Source organism: Protopterus annectens, chromosome 7.part1 (genome assembly GCF_019279795.1).
Source record: "Protopterus annectens isolate FY-2018-M chromosome 7.part1, PAN1.0, whole genome shotgun sequence".
NCBI lineage: Eukaryota > Metazoa > Chordata > Ceratodontiformes > Protopteridae > Protopterus > Protopterus annectens.
Window position 1 is genome coordinate 299,683,890 of NC_056740.1, and position 25,287 is coordinate 299,709,176.

The 25,287-nt window shown below is 39.3% G+C and overlaps 1 protein-coding gene across 3 annotated transcripts in view; it reads left to right on the forward strand.

The window, feature by feature from the left end:
- LOC122807740 (laminin subunit beta-1-like) overlaps nt 1–25,287 on the forward strand; it is a 2,263,691-nt gene that overhangs the window by 629,548 nt on the left and 1,608,856 nt on the right. For all 3 annotated transcript variants that reach the window (XM_044078727.1, XM_044078725.1, XM_044078726.1), the window contains one exon: nt 21,866–21,919. In XM_044078727.1, coding sequence (XP_043934662.1) covers nt 21,866–21,919 — 54 coding nt within the window. The remainder of the gene's footprint in view (nt 1–21,865; nt 21,920–25,287) is intronic.

A 25,287-nucleotide genomic window follows, 5' to 3' on the forward strand; every position in this document is an offset into this window, starting at 1 on the left:
ACTCAAGCTCTACTCAGTGGCATACCGCCTGCTCAGAGGCGATCTGTGCCTGATGTATGAAGCCATGTCCAACCCGGAATTAATGGACATGCTGCACCTCAGAAAATCCAAATCCCATCGAGCTACGCTCAAGAGACTTGAACTTCAGCACTGAAATAAATAGGACATGCTGGAGGGACAGATTCATAACCCAGAGGCTCCCTTCACTCTGGAATAAAATCCCAGTCCAGGTTAGGCAGAGTCCCTCATTGACTCTCTTCAAGAGGAATCTTGATGAGTGGGTGGGGATCGAGGTTTACCCTGGGTATCACTTCTGTGTCACTGTTAGACAGAGGCACAGTATACTAACCTCGAAAAGGGCATAGCAAAATTAATTTAAAATGGGTGGCAAAAGCCAAACACACTCTGGCTAGGCTTATAAATGCCCTAGGGCAGATAGCCTAGTATGAACCTATGAACCTATGAACCTATAATCATGTCTACTAAAGGTAAGTTTATGGTAAAAAGTAGCCTCCTAAGACAAGGACACTCAGAAGGCTTTCTTCAGCTCGGTCTGCAACCTCAGAGGTAATAACCAACAGTGAGTTGAACTAATTGGAAAGTGAGCTACCTATACTGATCAGGAAGATGTAGCAAATTAACTGGCTGACAAATTTAGCTCCAATTTTACCCACCTTTCCCCACCAGGCATTCCTCAGGAAATGACCTCAACTATAACTCCCCTAAATATTACTAGGGAACAGGTCCTCATTGGACTCTCCAAGGTCAAGAACACTGCCTCAGTGGGCTCTAATAATATCATAGATTGCCTCATTAATAATAATATGAAATGGGACCTATCAAGACCACTAGACTCACTATTTAACCATAGCTTCCAGACAGGATTTGTGCCAAGTGAACGGAGGATTGCAACTGTTATCCCTCTGCACAAGGCTGGGCCATAGGAAACCTTAAGTCATAGGATCCAGCCCAGTTTGGTTTTGTCAGGGTGAGGTTATGCCCACTCAGTCTGGTGTAGAAGGTCACCAAAGCGATGGACATGGGAAAAACAGTGTGAAATGCCTACTTTGACCTGGCCAAAAGTTTTGACACAGCATCCTTCTCAGGCATTGTTGATAAACTCATGTATACATCACTATGTCACCCACTGGATAGCCAGCTAATTCACAGATGAGACCCAAGAAGTTAGGATAGGGAAGTCTACTTCCTCAAAGAGGTGAGACACTAGCAGATTTCCAGAGGGCTCAATGTTGGGACTGCTCCTTTCTATTTCTGTGAGTTCAAGGCCAATCTATTATGTAACCACCATTATGTGATTCCTCTGAGGTATCTGGCATTTCTCCTTTCATCAAGACAAGAGTTTTTGTATTAGTATGTAAAAGTAGTAGAGATATGGGCACAGCGCTCCCCATATTATGGGTGAAAGGGGAGGCTTTTGTTGTGAATTTTGGAGTTTCAATCTTGAAATTGTTTTTGGAAGTTGCACACTTTTGTGATTGCAGTTATGAGTCTTTTTTCACACCTGATCTCTGTGGTTTATTCACAGGATAAGAACTGATCGAGGTGTGAATGAGAAGACTTTTGTTTTTTTTTTCACAGCTGACCACAGTAAAATGTAGCACACTGAGCATGAGTGGCAATAAAGTTACTGAAAAGTGTTACAAGAAAAAGAGCATTAATTAAATTGCTGCTATGCTGCAAAGTAAAATGATCAGTTTGGACTCAAAGCTTAACGATCAGAAACTTAAGTTGTGACAGCTTAACAAGGACATAGGTATTTAGTGCCACACTACATGCTTGGTGCTAAAACACCATAAAATAGATGACTACACAAATATTCTGCATTTTTGGAAAAAGACTTTAACTCAACGCCAAGGAAAAATAATCTTTACTTTGCAGTTCATATTTCATCACAAATTCACATTCAATATTGTAGGCAAATACAACGACCAAAAAGCTGCCTGCCAAACTGTGTCACCACTTATTCCTAAATGCTTACCTTATTTGGCCGTAAACTTTGTTATGCCCTTGCTGATTTTTATGTAGTGTGGTGAGGAAAGCCACAAACCAACCATGTTTCCTGAAGAACAGAAAATCGTTCTATTTATACATAATGTTCTAAGCAATCTGCATTCACTCTATTGATTATTTTTACTCAGACCTAAACATCCCTTGAGGAAATCACTGATCCAGCCCTTACAAGCATTAAAGAAGTCACGTCTCATCATTTAATTAGAAAAGTTACAACTTCAAAAGTCTCCCCTCATAGGTCAGTCCCTCTGTAGAATGTACTTTCCTAGTGATTGTTTCCTGTTCTGTTTTTATCCTTAATAACCGTTTCCTAGAGTAGGGTGAACCCAACAATTTCAGAATTTTAACTTTGTTTTAATAAAGAGCAATACAAATTTAGTAATTTCACATGTCCAAGTATACTGCATACTTTACATGTGAATTAGAAGAGAAGGACCGAGGCCTGCGGACACCAAGTAATTTATATACCTCCACTTTTTCGTGGTGGTGGTGCTGCAGTAGCGTTGTCGCCTCGCAGTAAGACGCTGTCCGGTTCAACTCTCATCTAGAGCGTCTTTGTGTGGAGACATGTGTGAATGGGCATACCTTCGTTGCAGGTTGTGCGTCAGGGCTGGTAACTCGGCACATAAAAATAAAATACCAATCATTAGCGAACCGGAGTTCCGCTGTGATGACCCCTAACCGGGAAAAGCCGAAAAGACACAAACAAACTTTTTCCAATGAGCTTCTCTATAAGCACCGTAGAATGTACTCTTGTAGTCATGAGCTAACTACATGGAGTTCTTCCCGTAACAACAGACTGTCCTGAGATATACTTACTATTTTGCTCACTGGAACAAGTTACACTGAAAATAAATGAAATAATTTAATGTTACATCAGACAAACAAATGTTGAGTGAATGTGGTCCCACCCAGGGCAGAAGTGTGGTGTACTCTTTAAGTAATGGGGTTAAAACCACTAAGTTGACTCTACAACTAAAGCCATTACAGCTTACTTTTAAGCTATGTAAACGTATTAATAAAATAAAGCCATATTTCTGTTGTAAAATCAGTAGGGAAAGTTGCAGGTACATTTCTAAGTTTTAGTTATTGACTTTGCAAGTTTGTGAAGGGTTCAGCTGTAAACTATGGTAAAAAAGTTTCCTAATATACATTTAAAGAATAGCTATCTATAAATCTAGAACAAGTCCCTTACCAAGTTATTTTTCAAGAGTGCACTAGGTCAATGCATACATTAGTTGAATGTGTTCTGCTTGAAGAATGAACTTGGCAACATGTCAGCAGAGCCTTAGATAGTAACCATTGTATGTACACGACACTACACAGCTAGGAGGATGAACTAATAGAAAGTAGAACTACTGCTAACATTTTATTTGCATAATGATATTCCATGTATGAAAAATAAATGTCTGTGCATGGTTCCACATTAGATATTTGAGGGATTTGTTATTGTTTTCTATGTCCGTATAGTGTGCTTTGTCTCTAAATTGATTTCTTATGTATTTTATACAACAAATATATCAAAGTTACACAGAATCACTGAGACATAACTGAATGTATTGTATAAAACAGGTTCTGCTAACAAGACCAAGATCAAAGACCATTAAATGAATGCAATTCCAGGTTGATAAGCAGATACAAGTTCACGCTAAAAAAGGAATTTGGCTTGTCTTGATTTCTATCTGCCTAATAACAGATTAAGAGAAATTAAGATACTGACACATGACAAAAAAAAATCATGGATTCCATCTGCCCTGCAACACAGAAAGCACGTGGACTAGATCCATGTAAAATTATATTCAGGATTATGATACTTCTTTTTGGAAATGCTCTGATAGCTTTAGATTTTTATTTATCCTTTGTTGACCAGATTAGTACCACTAGGCTAGTGGACTCTTCAGTTGTGACCCAAGCTGGTATTTCAGCTACTGGAGGAAATTTAGCCGGTGTATCAGAGAATCACCCCCTTCCTTTTTGATAGATAGATAGATAGACACATAGATAGATAGATAGATAGATAGATAGATAGATAGATAGATAGATCTTTGACCTCTGCCTGGACTATCACCAACTCAGGCACATGAGACATCAGCTTAACGAGTTATCCGAAGGATGACAAACTCAGGAGTACCCTCCACCCCCCCCAATGCTGCACTACAATGAAAGCAATCCAATCACCTGCAGTGAGAACAGAATAATACAACCCACAACCTTCTGATCTATCAGCACTAAAGGCAAGTGTACTAACTGTTGCACCATTGACATTAACTGATAAAGTTATGTATTTGTTTGCTTTTAACCATGTAAAGGATAACATCATATATATTTTAACATATCATTAGTAGATTGTGCCTTTAGGTTACATTATAAATTGCTTCATCTTCATAGTTGTCGTTTTGAGTGCATCATTGCATCTTTTGTATCTCAGTACCTATAACAGCTATGTAACAGCTCTATATAATTGCCTTATACATGAAAATCATCTATCTTGTCTAAAATGTCAGTGATTCAATAATTTCTTACAGACCACAGCCCCATGTACTGCACGTGGGATGCTTCTGCTATGTTTTACTCCATGCTATGCAGGATTTAGATTGCGTACTACAATTCCCGTTACTAGGCATAAATGGGTCAAAGTGCCTATTTTATTTATTTAACAATTCCTGACAGGGAAAGCCAGACTTGGACAGTGCCTATTTTCAGAGGAGGCCCATGGAGAAATGCTCCAGACACATGTCTTTGGACCATGGGAATAAACCGGAGTACCCATAAGAAAGCCAAACAAACTCAGGGGGGACATGCAGACTCCACACAAAGGCACCCCAGGGAAAGAATAGAACTGAAGAACCTCTTGCTGTGAGGCACTTTTTTTCTCCACTGTTATGTGACCAGAGCTTTCACTTTTTACTGACAGAATTTGGAGCAAAGTAAAAAAAAATAGCTAAGAAAAAGGCCCCAAATTAGGGGCACATTTTAAATGTTGGCACTATTATCTTAGAAATTCTGAACATTATTTCCAGTTTTAGGAAGAATGGAACAGGGGATGTCATTACCAAATAGGGACAGAATAGTTGGGGTACAAGATGTCTCCGCACTTGCCAAGTACAGGGAGCCCCCCTCCCCCACTCAAAAATAACTTACCTCTGAATTTCTCTGAAAGTTATTTTGGCCATTTGTTTTAGTTAATTATCACTAATTCAAAGAGTTGTCGGTCTATCAACATGAATCTACAGTGAGCTGAGTAAGAGACTTTCAAATGCTAATTCAAGAATAGACAAAGTTTAAAGAGAAAAAGTGGCATATATAATGTCTGTTTGTTTGCTTGTTTACTAGGTTGCTGGGCTGGCCCAAGAACATTTTTCAGCAATGGCCTAGGCCAAGAGACATTAGACATTATTTTCAATGTAGATAAAATTAGTTCTTGAATATGTATGAAATGGTAACAACTTCAAACATCAATTACAATGAAGAAGACATATCAATTAACTCAAAACTACAATTTTTACATATCAGTCTGGTGTGCATGAGAAACCATAATACTTGTAATGGAAAAGGAATGATATATATGGCAATATATGTCAGTGTAAATAGGCACAGCAGAGAAATATTAGTGTGAAAAAGTATGATTTTCCAGACTTGTTACCATACTATTTTAACCTACCAAAATCATAAGTTTCTTTCAAATGAGCTGTACAGCTCGAGTCAGTGTCAGATATGGAATCTACAAGCAAGTGGAGGGCATCATTGATTTGATCTACAATTAGGAAGGCTAATGGAAAGATTTTCTTTATTCCCGTCTGAAAGTTTGGGGTCATGACATCACATAGCTGATGTCCGTGTTGCTGCAGGTGTTTCCACATTGTCTTGATATGTGGATGATGCAACCTTTGATTTTGTTACCGTTCAAGTGTAGAGTAACCATAGTCATGGTAGCCCTTTCAAAGTCAAGCAATGCCTCCTCTGGCTGGAGTTCAGTTTGCATCTCTCTCTTGTAGTAGAATCTATAAATTATTTGTCATAAGCTGTGAATTCCTTGCCTTAAGCACATAGATAACTGGTGCATAGAACTATGAATTGTGTACACCTGTTACTGGCACACAGCTAAACATTTGGAGAATGTACCCTTTGTGATCCTGCAGCTTGGATTCTTTACATTCTACATGTCATCCTTCATCATCAGTAGAACAGATGCTTCAATCACCAGCAATATGCCTTAGAATGATGTGTCATCTGACAGGGCACACTGATTTTTTCAGATTATACTTTTGTAGATTTTTCTCACATTTTGTATATACTTATTTTTTGTATTTCAATTGTTTGTAATTTAAGTTGTTCATTTCTTGTACTGTGGAGCTTTTCTCCCTGGGCTTCCACTGAAAATGAGTTCTCTTGGCCCAGCGGACTTTCCAGGTAAATAAAATGCAAACAAACAAATAAATAAGCAATACTTCAAGTGATGTGGATACTGTACAAGTGCACAACAGCATTGTCTTTGCTATGCTATGAAGTGCACAATGGTATTGTCTTTGGTATGTTATAAAATGTGCAAAAGGATTATCTTTGTTATTTCACGAAGTGCACAATGGGATTGTCTTTTTTATGCTATGAAGTACACAATGGGACTTTCATTGTTATGCTGTAAAGTGCACAAAAGGACTGTTTTTGTTATGTTATGAAGTATGAAAATGAATTGTCTTTGTTATGCAATGAAGTGCGCAACAGGATTGTCTTTGTTATGCTGTGAAGTGCATAACAGGATTGTCTTTGTTCATAGGTTCATAGGTAGGTACTAGGTTATTGGCCCTAGGGCCTATATAAGCCTAGCCAAATGGTACCCTGGCGTTTGCCACCCAAGAAAATTATTTTCCTGTGCCCCTGTCAAGCAGAGCCACAGAAGTGATCCCCGGGGTGCATTTCCTATCTCCCATCCAATCTCAAGAATTTTCTTGAAGAGTGCTAATGAGGAGCTCTGTTTGACATAGATAGGTAGTTTGTTCCAGAGTATGGGAAGTCTCTGAGATAGGAATCTGTCCCTCCAGCATGTTCAGTTTATTGTGGTGACAAGGTTTAGGTCCCTAGAGCGTGTAGCTCAGAGGGATTGAGATTTCTTTATGTGGAGCATGTCCAACAGCTTTGGGTTTGACATAGCTTTGTATGTTAGGCAGAGATCGCCTCTGAGTAGGCGATATGCAGCAGAGTAAAGCTGGAGTTTTTTGAGACGGACTGCGTAGGGCATCTGTTTGAGGCCGGCAATCCTCTTTGTGAGGTATTTCTGTGGCCTTTCCAGTTGTTGTAGATGTCTTGTGAGGTACATACCAAAAGGGGCGCTGTACTCTATAATGGGTCTAATGAGTGATGAGTACAGGGGAGCAATGACCTCTTTTTTCCTGGATGCGAAACCTTTTGTGATGAGGTGTGCCACATAGAAGGATTTTTCCGACTACTGTGGCGATGTGATTATCAAAGGAGAGACTACTGTCCACCTGTGTCCCAAGATCTCTTATCACACTTTCGGTGTTAAGTAGACTACCGCCTATGTGGCAGTTCATGGGTACAGAGTTTTTACCAAAAGGGATGACAATGTAATTTTTGGCATTGAGCTTGAGGCCATGGCTTTGACACCAGGCATCTGTCTCAGTGAGGCCCTTTTGTAGGATGTCCACATCATTAGGAGATTTGATTATGGCTCCTAGTTTGCAGTCATCTGCAAACTTTGTTAGCCAAAGACCTTCTGTGTTAGCCTGTACTTCAGAGAAGTAGATACCAAACAGGAGAGGACCTAGGACTGAACCCTGTGGTACTCCACTTGTCACTGGTCTGAAGTTGCGTTTAGAGTCTGCTACTTTCACAATGTGGGTTTGGTCAGTGAGCCAGTTGGCAACTCATCTTGTGACATAGGGATTTATACTTAGTTTAGTGAGTTTGTCTATAATTCCAGAGTGGGGAGTGGTGTCGAAAGCCTTGGCGAGATCTAGATAGGCTGTGTGTACCACCTTACCCTCATCTCCAGCTTTGGTGACCGCTTCAAAGAAATCTATCAGGTTTAGGTGACATGATCTGCCATTTACAAACCCAAACTGGGTAGAGCCCAAAGTTTGGAGATTACCAGTGTTAATGTTTATAAGTTCCATGATGAAACGCTCTATAGCCTTGCAGACCAGACTCATCAGGCTAATGGGGCGGTAGATCCCAGGGTCCATGGTGGCTCCCCCTTTGTGGAGTGGGATAACTGTTGCTGTGCACCATTCAGTGGGCACAAAGCCTGAGGTGAGGCTATGATTGAACAAGGTACTTAGGTGGGGTGCCAGTTCGTTCTGTAGTTCATGTAGAAGGCAGCCTGGGATGTTGTCAGGTCCCATGGATGCTGTGTTCTTGGCATTGGAGAGAGTGTTTTTTACCTATGCAGCCGTGATTACAGGTACTTTGCATTCTTCTAGTATAGAGATGGGCCCGTATGCTATTCTTCTCCCTCCTTCAGCGTGTCGACAAATCCTGCAGCCTCTGCTTATACAATGGAGACAGTGTGAGGATTGCTCTCTGCTTATGCAGTGGAGACAGTATGATGGGTTGCACTCTGCCTGTGCAGCAGTGACAGTATGATGGGTTGCTCTCTGCTTATGCAGTGGAGACAGTGTGATGGGTTGCTCTTTGCCTGTGCAGTGGAGACAGCATGATTGGTTCCTCTCTGCTTATGCAGTGGAGACATGGGTTGCTGTCTGCTATTGCAGTGAAGACAGTGTGATGGGTTGCTCTCTTCTTATGTAGTAGAGACAGTGTGATGGCTTGCTCTCTTTTCAGTTCCCATCGCAGTGGTCCAGCGGTAGCATTGTCCACTCACAACAAGAGGTTCTCTGGTTCGATCCTCGGCTGGGGTGCCTTCTGTGTGGAGTCTGTATGTCCTCCTGCATTCGTGTGGGTTTCTTCTAGGTGCACCAGTTTCCTCCCATGTTACAAAGACATGCATCTGGAGTGTTTCTCCCTGGGCCCCCGCTGAAAATTGGCTTTGTTCTAAGTCTGACTTTCCCGGTTAACAAATGTTAAATAAATATATCTATCCTTTCCATAAATGTTATTTTCCATCCTGTGCATATGTTCTGACTTTTATGAGTGCAATCCCATTGCTGTTTGGAATTTACCCATTGTCCAGGTAACACTGGAAACCTTCTACTGGCAGACTTTAGTTGTACTTTTGACTTGGGACATAATCAGCGGATTAGCATATTGTATACGATGTCTTTAAAATCACTGTCCTGTAATTGCATCTGTAACTGTTCTGATTCTATGTCCACCAATTCCTCCATTCTCCTGCAAGCAGCACTTATGAGACATTTTGCACAACATTCCAATTAGTCTCCTGTAACTATAGTCACAGATATCTGCCCCTAATTATTATGTTTTGCATAGGGCTGAGGTGGTGCAGTGGTTAGCGTTGGCGCCTCATAGCAAGAGGTTCTCTGGTTCAATTTTTGGCTGGAGCGCCTTCTGTGTGTAGTCTGCATGTTCTCCTCGTAGTAGAGAGACATTTAAAGACATGCAGGTAGGTGTGTGCATGAATGGGTGTATCTTTGTTAAAGGTTGGGCATCGGGCTGGCACCTCGGCACTGTAAAAATTTACTGCCGATCATAAGCGAACCAGCGACCCCTAACCGAGAAAAGCCGAAAGACATTACTAGTAAGAGTATTGCACACAGATTTTTTTCCTTGTTTGACACATTTTTTTACAGTGACTGTGATATTATTGTATGCTGAGTGTGCTTCTTTATATATTTTTGTATATGTGTGTATATATATATATATATATATATATATATATATATATATATATATATATATGGTTACCTGTCAAAACTGTCAAAAGATCGAGCATGTGAAATATCTAACATCATATGGTCGATGTTTCACATGAATGATCCATGTAAAGTAATAAAAAAAAAAAAAACACACATGGGGGATGCAGGAGGGTTAGCCGCCCTGCAATAACATCTTTGTATGTGTTGTTTCTTTTTTTTTATTACTTTACATGAATCATATGGTGTTTGATATTTCACATTCTCGAGCTTTTGACAGGTAACTATATATATATATATATATATATATGGTTCTACCTCACTTCAACGACACGCCGGAACATCGACACGGAAATCGCAAGCCCCAGAAGATCGACAGCGCAGAAGACCGACGCGACGGGACCTAGAAGACCGACAAGCAGAAGACCGACCCGACGGATGAAAGCACCGACGCTGAGGATGCCGAAATGGGAAAAGGCTGTGTAAGTATGCGGTAGTGACGGACGTTAGGGTGCGAGTAAGGTAAGTGTGGATAGGGGTGGGTTAAGTGAGTTAGGGTTAGGGTGCGGGTCAGGTAAGTGTGCGGTAGTGATTGTGTTTGGGTTAGGGGCGGGATAAGTGAGTTAGGGTTAGGGAGCGGGTCAGGTAAGTGCGGTAGTGATTGTGTTTGGGTTAGGGGCGGGATAAGTGAGTTAGGGTTAGGGAGCGGGTCAGGTAAGTGTGTGGTAGTGACGGACCTTAGGGTTAGGGTTTGGGTTAGGGTTGTAGGTAGTTGTGTATGTGAGGTTTAGTGTGGGTTTGTAGGGATTTTGGTGTGCTTGTGTTGTGTATGTGGTTTTGGACGGGAATGTGTTTTGTTTGTTGATTGTGGTGTGTGAAGTGTATGAGGTTTCGTGTTTGTGTACCGTCGGTTATTTCGTTGTCGGGCATGTGGAATTTCGTGTTTTTGTACTGTCGGTTATGTGGTTTCGGTGATTGCGTTGTCGGTGTTTTGGTGTTTCGTTTATGTGAGGTAGAACTATATATATATATATATATATATATATATATATATATATATATATATAGGTTCATAGGTAGGTACTAGGCTATTGGCCCTAGGGCCTATATAAGCCTAGCCAAAGGTACCCTGGTTTTCGCCACCCAAGAAAATTATTTTCCTGTGCCACTGTCGAGTAGAGCCACAGAAGTGATCCCCGGGGTGAATTTCCTATCTCCCATCCAATCATCAAGATTTTTCTTGAAGAGCGCTAATGAGGAGCTTTGTTTGATATAGATAGGTAGTTTGTTCCATATATGTGTGTGTGTGTGTGTGTGTGTGTGTGTGTGTGTGTGTGTGTGTGTGTGTGTGTGTGTGTGTGTGTGTGTACACACACACACATACACACACACACACACACACACACACACACACATATATATATATGCACACACACACACACACACACACACACACACACACATATATATATGCACACACACACACACAACAGTGTTCCGTGCACTCGGTTGATGTCCGCGCAACTGTGTTGTTGGGAGCTGGACTATTTTTGCGGTTTGCTGGATATCATAGGGGTCGACACAACGTGGAGTTTCGTCGAGTCATTGAATTGTTCATTTTGAACTAAAGGGGACAAGTACGGGTGAGCAGTGTTCGCGATTGTGATTGTGCACTTTCCATTATGGCAGAATCCGGAGAAGATTTGATGTGCTACATGGAAAATATTTTAGCTGACAAAGATGATTGCTCTGTTTTCGGGCAGCAAGGAACTACTTCCAACAATATTTCAGTTGGTACGGTGACGCTGGATGAGGGAAAAGACATTGTGGACTGTTTCAAACGTTTGGGACAGTTGTCCCGCAAGGTACGCTCCTTAATATGGCACAATAGACTGTTAAAGGCCTATTTGCAGGCCAAAATAATACCTCGGGGGTTACGTATACATGTGGAGCCTGGGGTTGGCTCCGAAAAATCAGAGTTTATGTCAAAATGGAGGGCGGTGCAGTCTACTGCCTCCCTTATGTTTATAGAACTGCTCATTGAACATTATGACACTCAGATAAATGAAAGCAATTCGCTTTTAAGGGCATGTCAAGAACGTGTTTTCACTTTTTCTGATAAGGGACAATATCAGCATTTGTATTCCACTTTCAAAGCTGATATGGAGCGGCATGAACGAGATTTAAAGATGTGAAAAATGAAGAAATATTCTAGGGACATGACTGATTATAAAAATAACGTAGTGTATACGTGGAAACAACTGAAAAGGAGTGTGCGTTTTGAAACTAATAAAAAAAGTGGGTCAACTAAACGTAAAAGGGTTAGACCCATCTTAAAGGTTCCACATGGTAGTGAATTGTCTGATTTCTCATCCAGTGTTTCAAACACTGATACTGATATTGAAACAGGGGACATTGAGCAGCACAGCTCACCAGTGAGAAAGAGGCCTAACACCCCTTTAGACGGGGGGGCCGTAAACATCGGCGGGGAGGAAATAAGGTTGTTGTTTCAGTCCAAAATGCAAATGATGTATCAGCAGTTAATTTTGAGCCCGATGGGGTTGTTACAACTGATAATGCTGATGTTAACAATTTGATTGTCAATCTGTCTAGATGCACATTTGATGTAAACCAAACTAAACTCTTGAATAAAGGACTTGGATATGTACCATCTTTTTATGTGTCCCACTATGATGTTGTGAAAGATTTAAAGCAATTTACTAGAAATCTGAATTTAAAGTATTATTTTGCACACCAAGCACAAAATGTCAATAGTAATATGGATGATAATTTTCATTTCAGGAAATCTGAATTTCAACCGCCATATAATGCTGTTGTTAAAACTTTTGAAAACTTGGTTTTGCAAGATATTCAAAGTAATTGCACTAGTATTTTTGTTAATCATGCTAGGAATCTTAACCAAGATGAACATGAGGCTTTACAAACTTTGGTTAATAACAAGGACATTATCATAGTGGGGGCTGATAAGGGTGGGGCGACAGTGATCTGGGACAGGACTGAGTACACTCAGGAGGCTTTAAAACAGCTAAATGATCATGTCTCATATATCAAGCTTCCCATGGATCCAACATATGATTTCAAGAGTGTAATAGATGTTTTTTTAAAAAGGGCATCCAAAAGAGGTATTATAACTGAAACCTTATATAAACAACTCACAGTTGATATACCTAAGCATCAATACTTTTATCTTGTCCCTAAGATACATAAAACCTTGGTAGGTACTCCCGGTAGACCAATAGTGGCAGGTAGAGGCTCTTTAACTGAACCTCTTTCGGAATATCTAGAATACAGGCTGAAGCCTCTTCTGAATCAGGTCAGGGCACGTATTAAAGATACCACCCAGTTTTTATCTTTAATGGGGGATTTACAGATACCTGTGCAGGCATATATAGGGACTTTGGATGTCCAATCCCTATATACCAGCATCCCTCACAAGGGTGGCATTCAGGCCATACAATATTGGTTGTCACAAGCTGGAACTCACTCTAGGGATGATATGGATTTAATCATCAATATTCTTACTTTGGTATTAGAACACAATGTCTTCAGTTTCCAGGGTCAATGGTATCTCCAAAGCAAAGGGACAGCTATGGGGGCGACGTTCGCCCCTACATATGCTGACCTATTCATGGTTTTTTTTGAGACGAAATACATCTACCAGACTGATTTCCCATTTAAAGAACAGCTTATGATGTGGAGGAGATACCTAGATGACTGCTGGGTGGTTTGGAATGGGTCTGAGGGGGAATGGAAAGATTTTGTCCAGTATTTGAATAATAATGTCTTCGGGATAAAATTTACAGGTAATATACACCTGTTTACGGTTGATTTTCTGGATGTGCATGTCACTAAGACATTGGATGGCACAATAGCCACCACTGTACACAGAAAACCCTTTTCGAAGAATTCTTTATTACTGGCAAATAGTTGTCATCCACCCCATATAATTAATAACATACCCAAAGCCCAATTCCAACGCATCAGGAGAATTTGTTCATCTGATGAGGAATATGATACACAAGCAGCAGTTCTCAAACAGAGGTTCATGGATCGTGGATATTCAGAACCTAAGTTGAATATAGCCTATTCTGCTGGCCGAAAGCTGAATAGAACACAGCTATTAGAATCAAAAACTGTTGATAAAGGTATTGATGCCTCAAGAGTGAGATTTATTACCAGCTATGGGACTAATACTTTTAAGATCAAGGATATCATCAATAAATATTGGCATATCTTTACTAGTGACCCATTCTTTTCAGATATATTACCTGATAAATGTAGTTTTGGTTACAGACGGGGTAAAACATTGGGCCAATGTTTTTCACGTTTCAAGAATGAAGTTCCTTATTCAGAATATAAGTTTAGTGGCCGCCTGGGTTGTACCTTTTGTGGCAACTGTAAGTACTGCAAACTAGTGTCTAGGACTTCATCGTTTACATCTATAAACACTAGTAAGGTCTATGATATTAGACATCATATCAAATGTAGTAGTACTTGGTTGGTTTACATGGCTGTCTGTAAATGTGGTGCTTTTTACGTAGGACAGACGTCCTGCAGCTTTAAACAGAGGATAGCCCTTCATATTAGTGATATTAAATGTAAACGGGAAAGAAGCGCCTTATATAAGCACACTTTAATACATACAGCCTCACATTTTGTATTTGTAGGGATTGATTTGTTACAACCTAATGTTGCAAATGTAGCTTTAAGACATCAACTGTTAAATAACTTGGAACGTAGATGGATTGTTAATCTTGGAGCCTTATTCAAACCTGGGCTTAATGATCACTGGTGAATATGGGGGCTACTTTGATCCTTTACTGTGGATATATATTAATATTGTAATTCTTTATAGTAGAGATTTATATATGTATTCACATCTAATAATATTGTTGGGGTATTAGTAGGTTGGATATTGTTTTAGTGTAGTGCTAGGTTTTATATCATTATATGAAACTGTCAGTTTGAGAAAATGTTATATGCATCATGTTTTATTATATGTATGTGATTATGTGGTACACCACTAGGGGGCATGGTGAAATTTGACCATATAAAAGGATGCAACATGTTGATTCTGCACTCACTGATGACGCTCTTTGGAGCGAAACCGGTTTGGGGGATGTGTTACATTCAATAAACAAGCTTACTTCTAGCTGCTCGTGTCTCCTGTTTGTGCTGGAATTATTTTTTGGAGGTTTTATATATATATATATATATATATATATATATATATATATATATATATATATTTAGTTCTACGTCTATGACTGGCACATGCAGTAGGTACTTTACCAAGTCTGTTGGCATGTGGCATGTTCATTCACTGAACAGACTCATTTAACTGGTATACATGTTGACACGTGCCACAAGGAATAAACTATCAAATGATTCATCAGTGATTGCCTGTAGGGGACCCAGCTTAAGCACAAGTTTACATGGATATAATTCCTTGCCCAAAAGTGTGCACATTTTACAATAATCTCATGTAAAAAAAATCAGTGTTATCTTATTCTGCTACACAATTGCTGTCACAATTGATCCAGATAAACTGCTGGGTAGTAATCTTCTATATGTTATCTATGTGTATAAAATATGTATTTTCTGTTGTCTTTTTTGCAAGTTTCTAAATGTTTGTATATATGATTTTACAAAGTGTGTTGCTTAGTTTCATTTGTTTCTAGTGCAGAACTTTATTATTGAGTTTCAAAATCCTGAGACTGGTTAATTATTATTATGTATAGTGATACTTTCTAAACATGGTGATTTCTCAAGTCTTATATTTTTCTCAGCCTACTGCTGTAATACCAATATTTAATGGCTGTCTTATTTTAAGAAGCAGTAATGTTATTCTCCTTCTGCTAGAGTGGTCTAGCTGATGGCAGAAGCACCACAAAGCTAAGGAAGCAGAGGATGCTATTACTGAAGAGATATCATTAACTCCTCCTAGAAAATATTTCATGTGTTTGCAAAATAATCTTGGACAAATTTTAATTGCTGTTACTACAAATGCACTAGAAGGAAGCGGGTTTAGTCTGAAGTGAATTAAATTCTGGGAAGCCAGTGGCTACAACCTTAACCTGCAGGTATACAATGTAAAGCTTATTTGAGAAGAGCAAGTTTGGTTATCACCTGAGGCAGTAATGCACATTTATAGCACAGAAGCCCTCATATATTTTTCCACTATGCAAAACCAGGCAAATGGCTCCCTTACCTGCAACCAACTGGTCGATTCATTCTACTGGCAAGAACAAGACTACTCAGGTCTAGGAAGGAGTCCTACAATTCACTTGGTCCTGTTTGGGTAGCCAAATCAGTCCATTTATTCCCCAGCACTGACAGTTGTGTGTTAAGGAGTAGAACAGTTTGCTGGTCTTGCACAGTGGTCTACCCTTTCCCCAGTAAAACACTCCTGCTTTGCTGCAACTCTCTAGGGCCCAATGCTGGTGCCTGTCATTGACAGCATGCACCTGCATGCTGTCTTATCTATATGAATATGCATGGTGGCAGTGCATACCAACACACTAGTGCTGCATGGGTGCAATACCTGGGGTATCTGCTTCATGTTACCCAACTGGTGAGCCAGAACCACTTTAGTACCCACTAAGGTGGGAAAGCCAGCAGTGGCCACTCATACCCATCTTCTCCTGTCAGCGCTTTCAAGTGTCTAAGCAGTTAACTGAACTCTGGTCACCAGGTCCTTAGTTAGAGCTTTACCCTTAGTGTCAACTGTGATGCCTAATTGCTCTCATGTATTAATTGTTAGTAGATCGCTAATTGTGAAACAATATAAACCCATTTGCGACATATACATTTTTGGCAGTGGTGGGATTTAAGAGCTTTGTTTGTCTCAGTTATCTTTCAATGGAAGTTTAATATTTCTGACACTCAGCTGTTTCTCATATGTTGAAGTATTGGTACTAGCCATCTCCTCCCCTGAAGTAGCATTTTCTGGATAAAGAATGATACCTTCTGACATCTGTGTCTCAGGAAGGTTCCATATAAATATTTATCTCTTTCCCTGAAGTATCCACATCTCTTTCTTTGTGTATTAGACATGTGGACTTTGGCTAGATTTCCCTCCTGCTATGTTCACTGTGTAATAGTCTCCATGCCTGGCTACATGTAAATGCGTGCACACTTCATAACGTGTCATTACAGTCATTACCTATTAGAACACCTGCTGAGATATCATCATGTATCTCTGTGCCCTCTTCCCAGGTCAAAGGAATCCTGGCTAATGGCATCAGAAAAGGTATCTCTCCCTTTTCTCTAACTGCAATGAATTATTTGGGCATGTAATGTTCTTGTCTAACAGCTGAATGTCTAATGATCGTTACATCTGATATAGTATCCTTCTTAGCAGTGCTTCCTTTCAGTCCACCTATTACTAGAAAATGGAAATCAGAGTCTAAACCTACCATATTAGAAGTAGTGACTATAGTAACAGAGATAAAAAACTGAAAGTGGGATATTTAGAAAAGGGTAGGAGCAAATTACATAGAAAAAAATGGTAATTTTGGCAACAATACATGATGCAGAATAATGTTTTGGAGGAGGAATGAGGTTTAAGGGAAGTCAGGAATTGAGTGAGTTATATAATGTTGAATTGGCAATGACTGTATAGAGATTATGTATAATGTATACTGTTTATGACTGAAACTGTGTCAATATAGTTTGTTTTCGTTTATATAAATGTATGATTGCCTATGTCATAAGTGATAATTCAATAAAGATGTTTTTTGTTAAAAAAATAAGATACAGCTCCTTGTGGTAAACTGGTGCAGCTACAGGCTCAAGACAACATACCATTACCATAGTGCTACTTCTCTTGGCTCCCTTGCACGACTCTCAATCCATACCTGTCCCTGTGGCCATCTGGGCCATATATGCCCCAGTTGGCTACTATGAAAACATTTTACTGCAAAGATGTTGGTGTGTACTCAAGTCAGTTTCCCTCTTTGTTTGTGGAATTCTGCTGTGTAGGATTAGATTGTACCTATGATCTCCCTTTTACCCATGTGTAGTGCTGGGTAAACCCCTCTTGCTCAGTTATATCCTGATAGGTAAATAGAAGTCCCCCTTTTTTGTCCATTTCTTCCTAGTATTACAATCCTAATCTGTTAACTGGATTCTTATGTCCTCAGGCAAAGTACTGAGTGCTTTACACCCTTGTCATAAGGTCTGTACATTTCAAAGGTAGTATTTTGACACCTGCTTCCCCACCTATTACAACAAATGCTTATTTCTCCAACAAAATCACTGACATTGTTCTCTATTTACTTCTGTGTGCACTAAACATTTTCCTTTATGCTTCAGAATTAAGTTCAAACATTCATGCAACACATTTTGAGTTTGCTATAATTACAGCAATTTGCAGCAGTCATCTTAATGTATGCATTGTCTTAGCTCTGAGCACAAGTGCTAAAAACCCAATCAATTTCCACTGTCTAGTTTCATGATGATTGCAAACACATACTGTCCATCGCTCACGTCCTTGTCTTATTGTTTAAAATTTTCTCATACTGTAACTGCTTTCCTCCTTTCTCTCTCACCTCAATCTGTGCAGTTTTGTCTTTTGTCTTCTGCCTCTCACTCTGTCTCTCTTTGCACCTTAAGCTATTTCATTCTCAGCTGCTTTGAGGCATTTCATGTCCAGCTTCAGCTCCAATTTTTCAGTTCAAACTGCACTCAGAGGTTGTCTGGAGACAGATTGCTTTGTTTTGTCATATGTTCTGCACTTACATCTATTTCTAGGCTGTCTCTGGGCTTAGTGGACTGAATTTGTTGGCATCTTAGTTGCACCCAAGCAGAAATATAACTAAGCCAGTTGAGATCTCATGCCAAAGCCTTCTTCCTCAACTGTAGTGAGAAAAGTAGAAAAAAAAGTCTCCCAAAGTTGAGACAAAAAAAAGGTTGTCAGGTAAAGAGTTCAGTATTTATCATGCAGATAGCTCTTTGGTATACTTAATGATACACTGACAAGGAAACAATCAACACAGATTAAGATCCTTGACTTAGACTGCAAGCATTTGTGGAACTCTGATTGCAATCTTACTATTCAGGAACCATCTATCAACTCTCACACACTGTCATAGGTTCATAGGGAAGTCCTAGACCAGCTGACCTTGTGGGTCATTTTAAGCCTAACTAATTTCTCTTTTTGTAGTCAAAATAACCTATCCCATTTGATTATAGACTGGGCTCACCCATCCCATGGTCGATAATTATATATTACCTCTAACGAGAGTAACTGGGATCATACCACAGATAATTTGAGTGGACCCATGCATGGTGTTGCTGCTTCTGCCCATTAGTAGTACAAGGGGCAGTCCAGGGGTAAATTTTCTGTTTCTCATCCATAGATTTACGTTGCACTTGAAAATGGACAGGGATGAACTTTGTTTTATGTGGAAAAGGAGTCTGTTCCACAGCAGCTGTACCCTCTGACAAATATACCTGTCCCTCCAAGCCATTCTGTTTTTTGTTACAGAAGAGATTTAGATCCACAGACCAAGGATTTCTAATGGCATTTGACCTGCTGACATACAGTAAATCGATCAGTAATGGGTCGCAGGATACCTCCTTGTATGCCAGGCACAGGTCACCTCTTAGCAGTCTGTAGGATACTGAGTATAGGTGTTGTTTTTATTTTAGTTTATTTTTGTTCACTTGAGTGTTTTTTATTATACTGACTATAGTGACAGAGTTCTGAGTCGGTCCATGTAGGACATGTTGTTTAGACATTGTATCTTTTTAGTATGGTATCTCTGTGGGTGTTGCATGCATCTGGACAGATGCATGCCAAAGAGGGCATTATATTCAATGACTGGCTCAATGATGGCTGAGTAAAGGGGGACAATGATATCCCTAGATCTAGACACAAACCATGTGTTTATAAGGTGTGCAATATAGAAGGACTTTTTTCAACAATAGACCCATGTTGGTCAAAAGTTAGGTCACTGTCCATATAAGATCCCAAATCCTGAACAATTTGGTCAGCTCTTAGGGAGTATTGTCAATGTGGTAGTTCTTGGGGTAGATGACTTCCCAAAGGATACAATAATGCATTTTTTGGCATTTAGTTCCAGACCATGATTTTGACCCCAGTCATCAGCTGTGTGTCTTCTTAAATGTTTACATACACTGGTTGCATAGACCAATCAGTATTTTTTCAGCAGTGCCAATCGTACCACCTTACAGCTTGCACCCAGCTCAGCTGCCCCCTTCAGCCCACTTTTGCTACAGGACTACACCCGGGCTGTTATCACCTCATCCTTGGTCATACCAGCAGGCTGAATTCCTTTCAGTCTGTATTCTTTAGTCATCTGAGACTTTTTCATATTCTATACAGAGCTTATTTTGCCTGTTTTCTACTGTATCTGTGTGAAAAAGCACTGCGTATGGTATATGGCTGTACATTTACCTTGAGGCTGCACAGGTACACATGCTTTAAAGTGACAAATTGCTATACAAGTTCAATTCACAATATATTTACACCACTGCAGACCAATCTGTATGTGTCTGGGCTTTGGGACTGCAGAGATAATAATTAACCCCTCCTGGAAAACATTGGGATTCTATTACTGTTGGTGTTGGCTGTTACCTGAGGCAAAAGTGCTCAGTTACCATATGCTGTCAAGGCCAGTCACCCCTCATATATTTATTGGTGGCAGATAATGAGACCATAACCCTATCCATTACATATATTGGAAATATAAATATTTGGTAGTTCACACACAGGGCTAAAGCAGTGAGCTCTAGTTCCTGTGGTACAAGGTTTGATTCCCTTCGCCCTCATTTGCTTACTGTGCAACCTTGATCAAGTCATCAACAATACATTGTTCCTAGATTGCCCATGTAAAGGGACTATTTATCGAGTCAGCCTATCTGATTAACAAATGTATACTATTATTATAATTGTTATTATAAATTGTTGACAGTGAGTTCACCCATTCATCACACTTTAATTGAATGGGGTCATGGCTAACACTGTAACTTCAACATAGTGGGGATCTCAAAACTTTCAAAATGGAGATGTTCAAATCACACTTACTGAACACTTTTTTCCAAAAACACTTTCAGGCAAAAGCACAAAGCTATGAAAGTTTTCAGTTTGGAGAATGACACCAGGATATTAAGATAGGGAATGCGTTGGTTTTGCACACCCCCAAGTATTATCTTTTTCTCACAGTATTCATTGTAATTATTAGCTGACAAGAGGTGGAGGGGTTCATCACCTCACCAGTTCTATAGGAAAAATTAGTCCCAAAATATGTTAGATTTATCTAATTTTTGCAGATTAACATTTGATGGAGAGGATTCAGCACTTAGGACTTTCAGAGTGCTGTATATTTGGCAGAATGAACATTTAAAAGGAAAAACTTGAATAAGTATGATTCAGATACTTTAGTTTTCAATATTTATTAGGGCACCTTGAGCTCTAAACAGGCTTAATAGATATGGCTGATGTATCTGTTCTGTGCCTGCTGGTGTTCTGTCTGGACCTAAGAGCTTCTTTACCCAATAAGTATTATGCAATTAAAGCATACAAAATAAAATATAATATATGCTTTACTATTTTGACATGCTAGTCATTAATTTTTAAATTATATTTGCATTTTTACAGAAGTATGTATGTGTTCATAGGATCATAGGAAGTTAGTTATTAGGCTATTGGCCCTGAGGCCCTTATAAGCCTAGCCATGAGTTTAGCCCATGTTTAGAGAAGTCGGCACCCAATACCCCTGTCCAGCAGGGACACGGGTGGAATCCCAGGGATGCAATTTCTGTTTCCCATCCGGTTATCCAGGCTGTGCTTAAAAAGGGGTAAAGAGGTACTCTACTTGACAGGGAGAGGGAGTCTATTCCACAGATGGGGAAGTGTGTGCTATTGCTTTTTTATTACAGTTTTGTGATCATTTTCTAAATTCTAAATGTTTTATCAAGGTAAAAAGTAGAATGCACTATATTTTATTGTTTTCACACATTTGTGATTGTTTTATAAATTATGTGTATTTTCTACACAGGTACATTGCATACTACTTATGGCCAATACCAGGAGCAGTCTGAATTTAATATAGGTGAGTAACATATTCTTTTGCCATCCTTCATAAGAAATATATATAACTGTAACACAGAGAAGTAACAATGGAGGATAGAACCAGGAAGATAAAGCACAATAAGGTTTAAAGAGGGTTACAGACTAAATAATAATGGATCTGAGTTTCCTACCTCTTTCAGTACAACTTAGACAAGACAGTTTAACCTTGGTGTGCATTATTAACCCACATGGAAAGTAGCTGTGGGTCAGCCTTAATTTTCCAACAAAAAGTGTTAACATATTCTGCTGTTAGTGCTTCTGTTTGAAATATGAAATCTGTTCTATTTTAGAGTCTTGTTACAGTGGAATGACTATTTTAATATGGTCCAAGTGAGACATCAGTCATTCTGCTTTCTTACTTCAGAGTACAATATTTCAGTCATAACAAACATCATGGATAAGAATGTGAGTGCATAAGTAAATGTAAATGTATTCTTTGTTGTCAAATTCTAATCTGCTTAGAGTCCATGGTAACAATCATATGATGGGAAATGTTACATAATTCCTTGCCTCATACTCCAAGTTTTATAACATAACTTTGAATGGAACCAACGTATCACATAGCAGATCAATTATGAAATGTGGGATTCCACACTGCTGTTATTCTAGTAGCTAGGTCTTGTGATTTGACTGAGTCTTCTGAGATGGGGCTTACAGTTTTCACTAACTAACTGAGTATTGTCTGTGACTAACTGCAACCAAGACGTTCTGTAATGGCTGTTGTTATGCCATATATATGAAAACATTTATTAGCAATTTTAGGCAACGTTTTCTGAGCAGAATGCCAAAAATTATCACTTCTTCTCTTACAAGATGTTGAAATGCCAAACAGACAAACTACTGGAAGAAGATAATACTTACGAAATATGGATATATTCACATATTTTAAATGAAGTGAATATATTTGTTATTAATTACAGTCACTAACTTTGCTCAATTATAGAAGAAATCCTGACAGAAAAGTCATCAAAAAATAAGCCTGCAATGTCATTGACCTAGCTTACCCCCCTGCTGTGGTCCCAACTGGAGAACCAAGAAAAATGTGAAACTAATGTTGGAGGTTGTCCAAGCAAGACCTAAGTGAAGAGAGGCTTTTCTGTTACCCCAAAATAAAGCCATGCTTTAGTATTTATGCACAGACTTGAAGAGCTTTCACAATGGTTCAAGATACTGGAGTTAATTTCAAGGCCGCGGTGGTGCAGCGGATAGCGTTGCCGCCTCATAGCAAGAGGTTCTCCCGTTACGATTCTCGGCTGGAGCACCTTCTGTGTGGAGTCTGCATGTCCTCCCCATGGTCAAGTGACGTATAAAGACATGCAGGTAGGTGCGTGTGTGAATGGGTGTGCCTTTTTTGAAGGTTGGGCATCGGGCTGGCAACTCGGCACCGTACAAATCCACTGCCAATCATTAGTGGACCGGAGTTCCGCTGTGGCGACCCCTAACCGGGAAAAGCCGAAAGACAATAATAATTTATTGGTTCAAGATACTGGAGTTAATTCACAGAATATAATAATTTATTTGTGACGTCCTTATGATAAATTATTTGTGATGTCCTTATAATAATTTATTTGTGAAGTACTTATCTGACAGGCATTCCTTTGGGGCCTTTTGGCTAGCTAGGAGTTGCCATACTACTAGCTTACATTACCAACGAGTCTCTGTAAAAGACTTCCAACATCACTTATGGAGGTACTTACCAAATTTAAATCTTGTTATATAATATCTACCCTCAGAAGACGTATCACATCTGGACAGACAGTACCTCAGTGCAAACGCTGTTGGTATTACCTCAGCCTATCCTTTGATATTGTCCTACCATTTCAGGTCCACACTGCACTGCAAGAATGCAGAGATGATAAGTCAGCAAGCAAATGAGAGTAGTATTGCTGCAATTGAATTCATCCTTATGTCTCGGTGGGTACCTTCACAAAGTGAATCTCGTTTTTCACAAGATCTCACCAAGACAACACTGATATATAGACTGTATTTTATATAGCATATATCATGGACAGAAGTAGGTTAAAAAATAAAAAAGATAACCAAGTGCACAAGACCCAGGATAAAAAAGTGCCCAATCCTGGTAGGTGAACTGGTTCCAGGACTGGAAAAAAAATGACAGCTCAGAATCCTCAAGACATGGAAACGTTCCTACAATGGGACTAGGCCAAGGCCAGGGGGAGGATGCCCCCCCCCTTTTGTAGAAGGAAGTAGCAGTCCAAAAAAAAATCACAAAAAATGATAGGCCAAAAATGAGCCATAAAGATGATGGGGTGGACTATTGAAGATAAGAAAGAAATTATGCATCATTACTACTATGCAAGAAGCCCAGAATTTCCAGACAGAAGATATACATAAACATTAAGAGAGAAATTAGAGGAAAGAAAAATACTTCCACAAGAAAAATTGTCGAATAAAAATTTGTGTTAATTAATGCAACAGATTTATTAAAAACATTATATAGACCAAGAAACATTGGCCTGTTTGGAAAAAGAAGTGACTGAGGAAGTGCAAAAGTATAAAGAACAAACTCTAGACACTTTTGAAAGGTATAAAAAACAAATATGGGCACGGGAAAGAGAGATCTGATATGGTGCAATATTTATGCAAAGGCAAAAGCTAAATTAATCAACACAAAGCAGGCAGCCTCAACAATATTCGAAGAAAAATACAAGCAAAAGCATCTAGATATGGAAAATTTCACAATACAAAAAATAAGAAAACAAATACAAAAAGCAGAAAAGAGGATTAGTAATGAAGAAGTTAAAGAAATAGAAACTGACGTTATGGATTACCTGCGAAGTTCCTCTAGCAAACCTGGTTCAATACGCTGATGATTCCACCTTAATCTGCTCTGCCCCCACCCTCCAAAAACTTCAAATCATGACCCAAAAAGCCTTTACATCCATCGAAGCCTGGCTTACAAACTCCCAGCTAATACTAAATCCTAAAAAGACCCAACTTATGCTCTTTCATCCTTCCAAAGCAGCAGCACCTACTTCACCATTCTCTATTTCTGCATCAGATAATACCCCTATCTCCCCTATCACACAAACCAAACTACTAGGGGTCATTATTGACAATAATATGAAATTTGACAAACACATAGATCATACAATAACCAAAATCAACAAAAAACTAGGTACTCTTTACAGATGTAAAAACGTCCTAACCAGCAACAGTAAAGTTACCCTAACTCATACCCATCTTCTCTCTACCTTACTGTATGCTTCTCCCATCCTAATTAATCTAAACAAGAACAATTTAAACAGGCTATCAGTGTGCTACAATAAAATAGCAAAATTCACCACAAACTCCTCCTACCGCACCCACCACTGTCAGGCCCTAAAA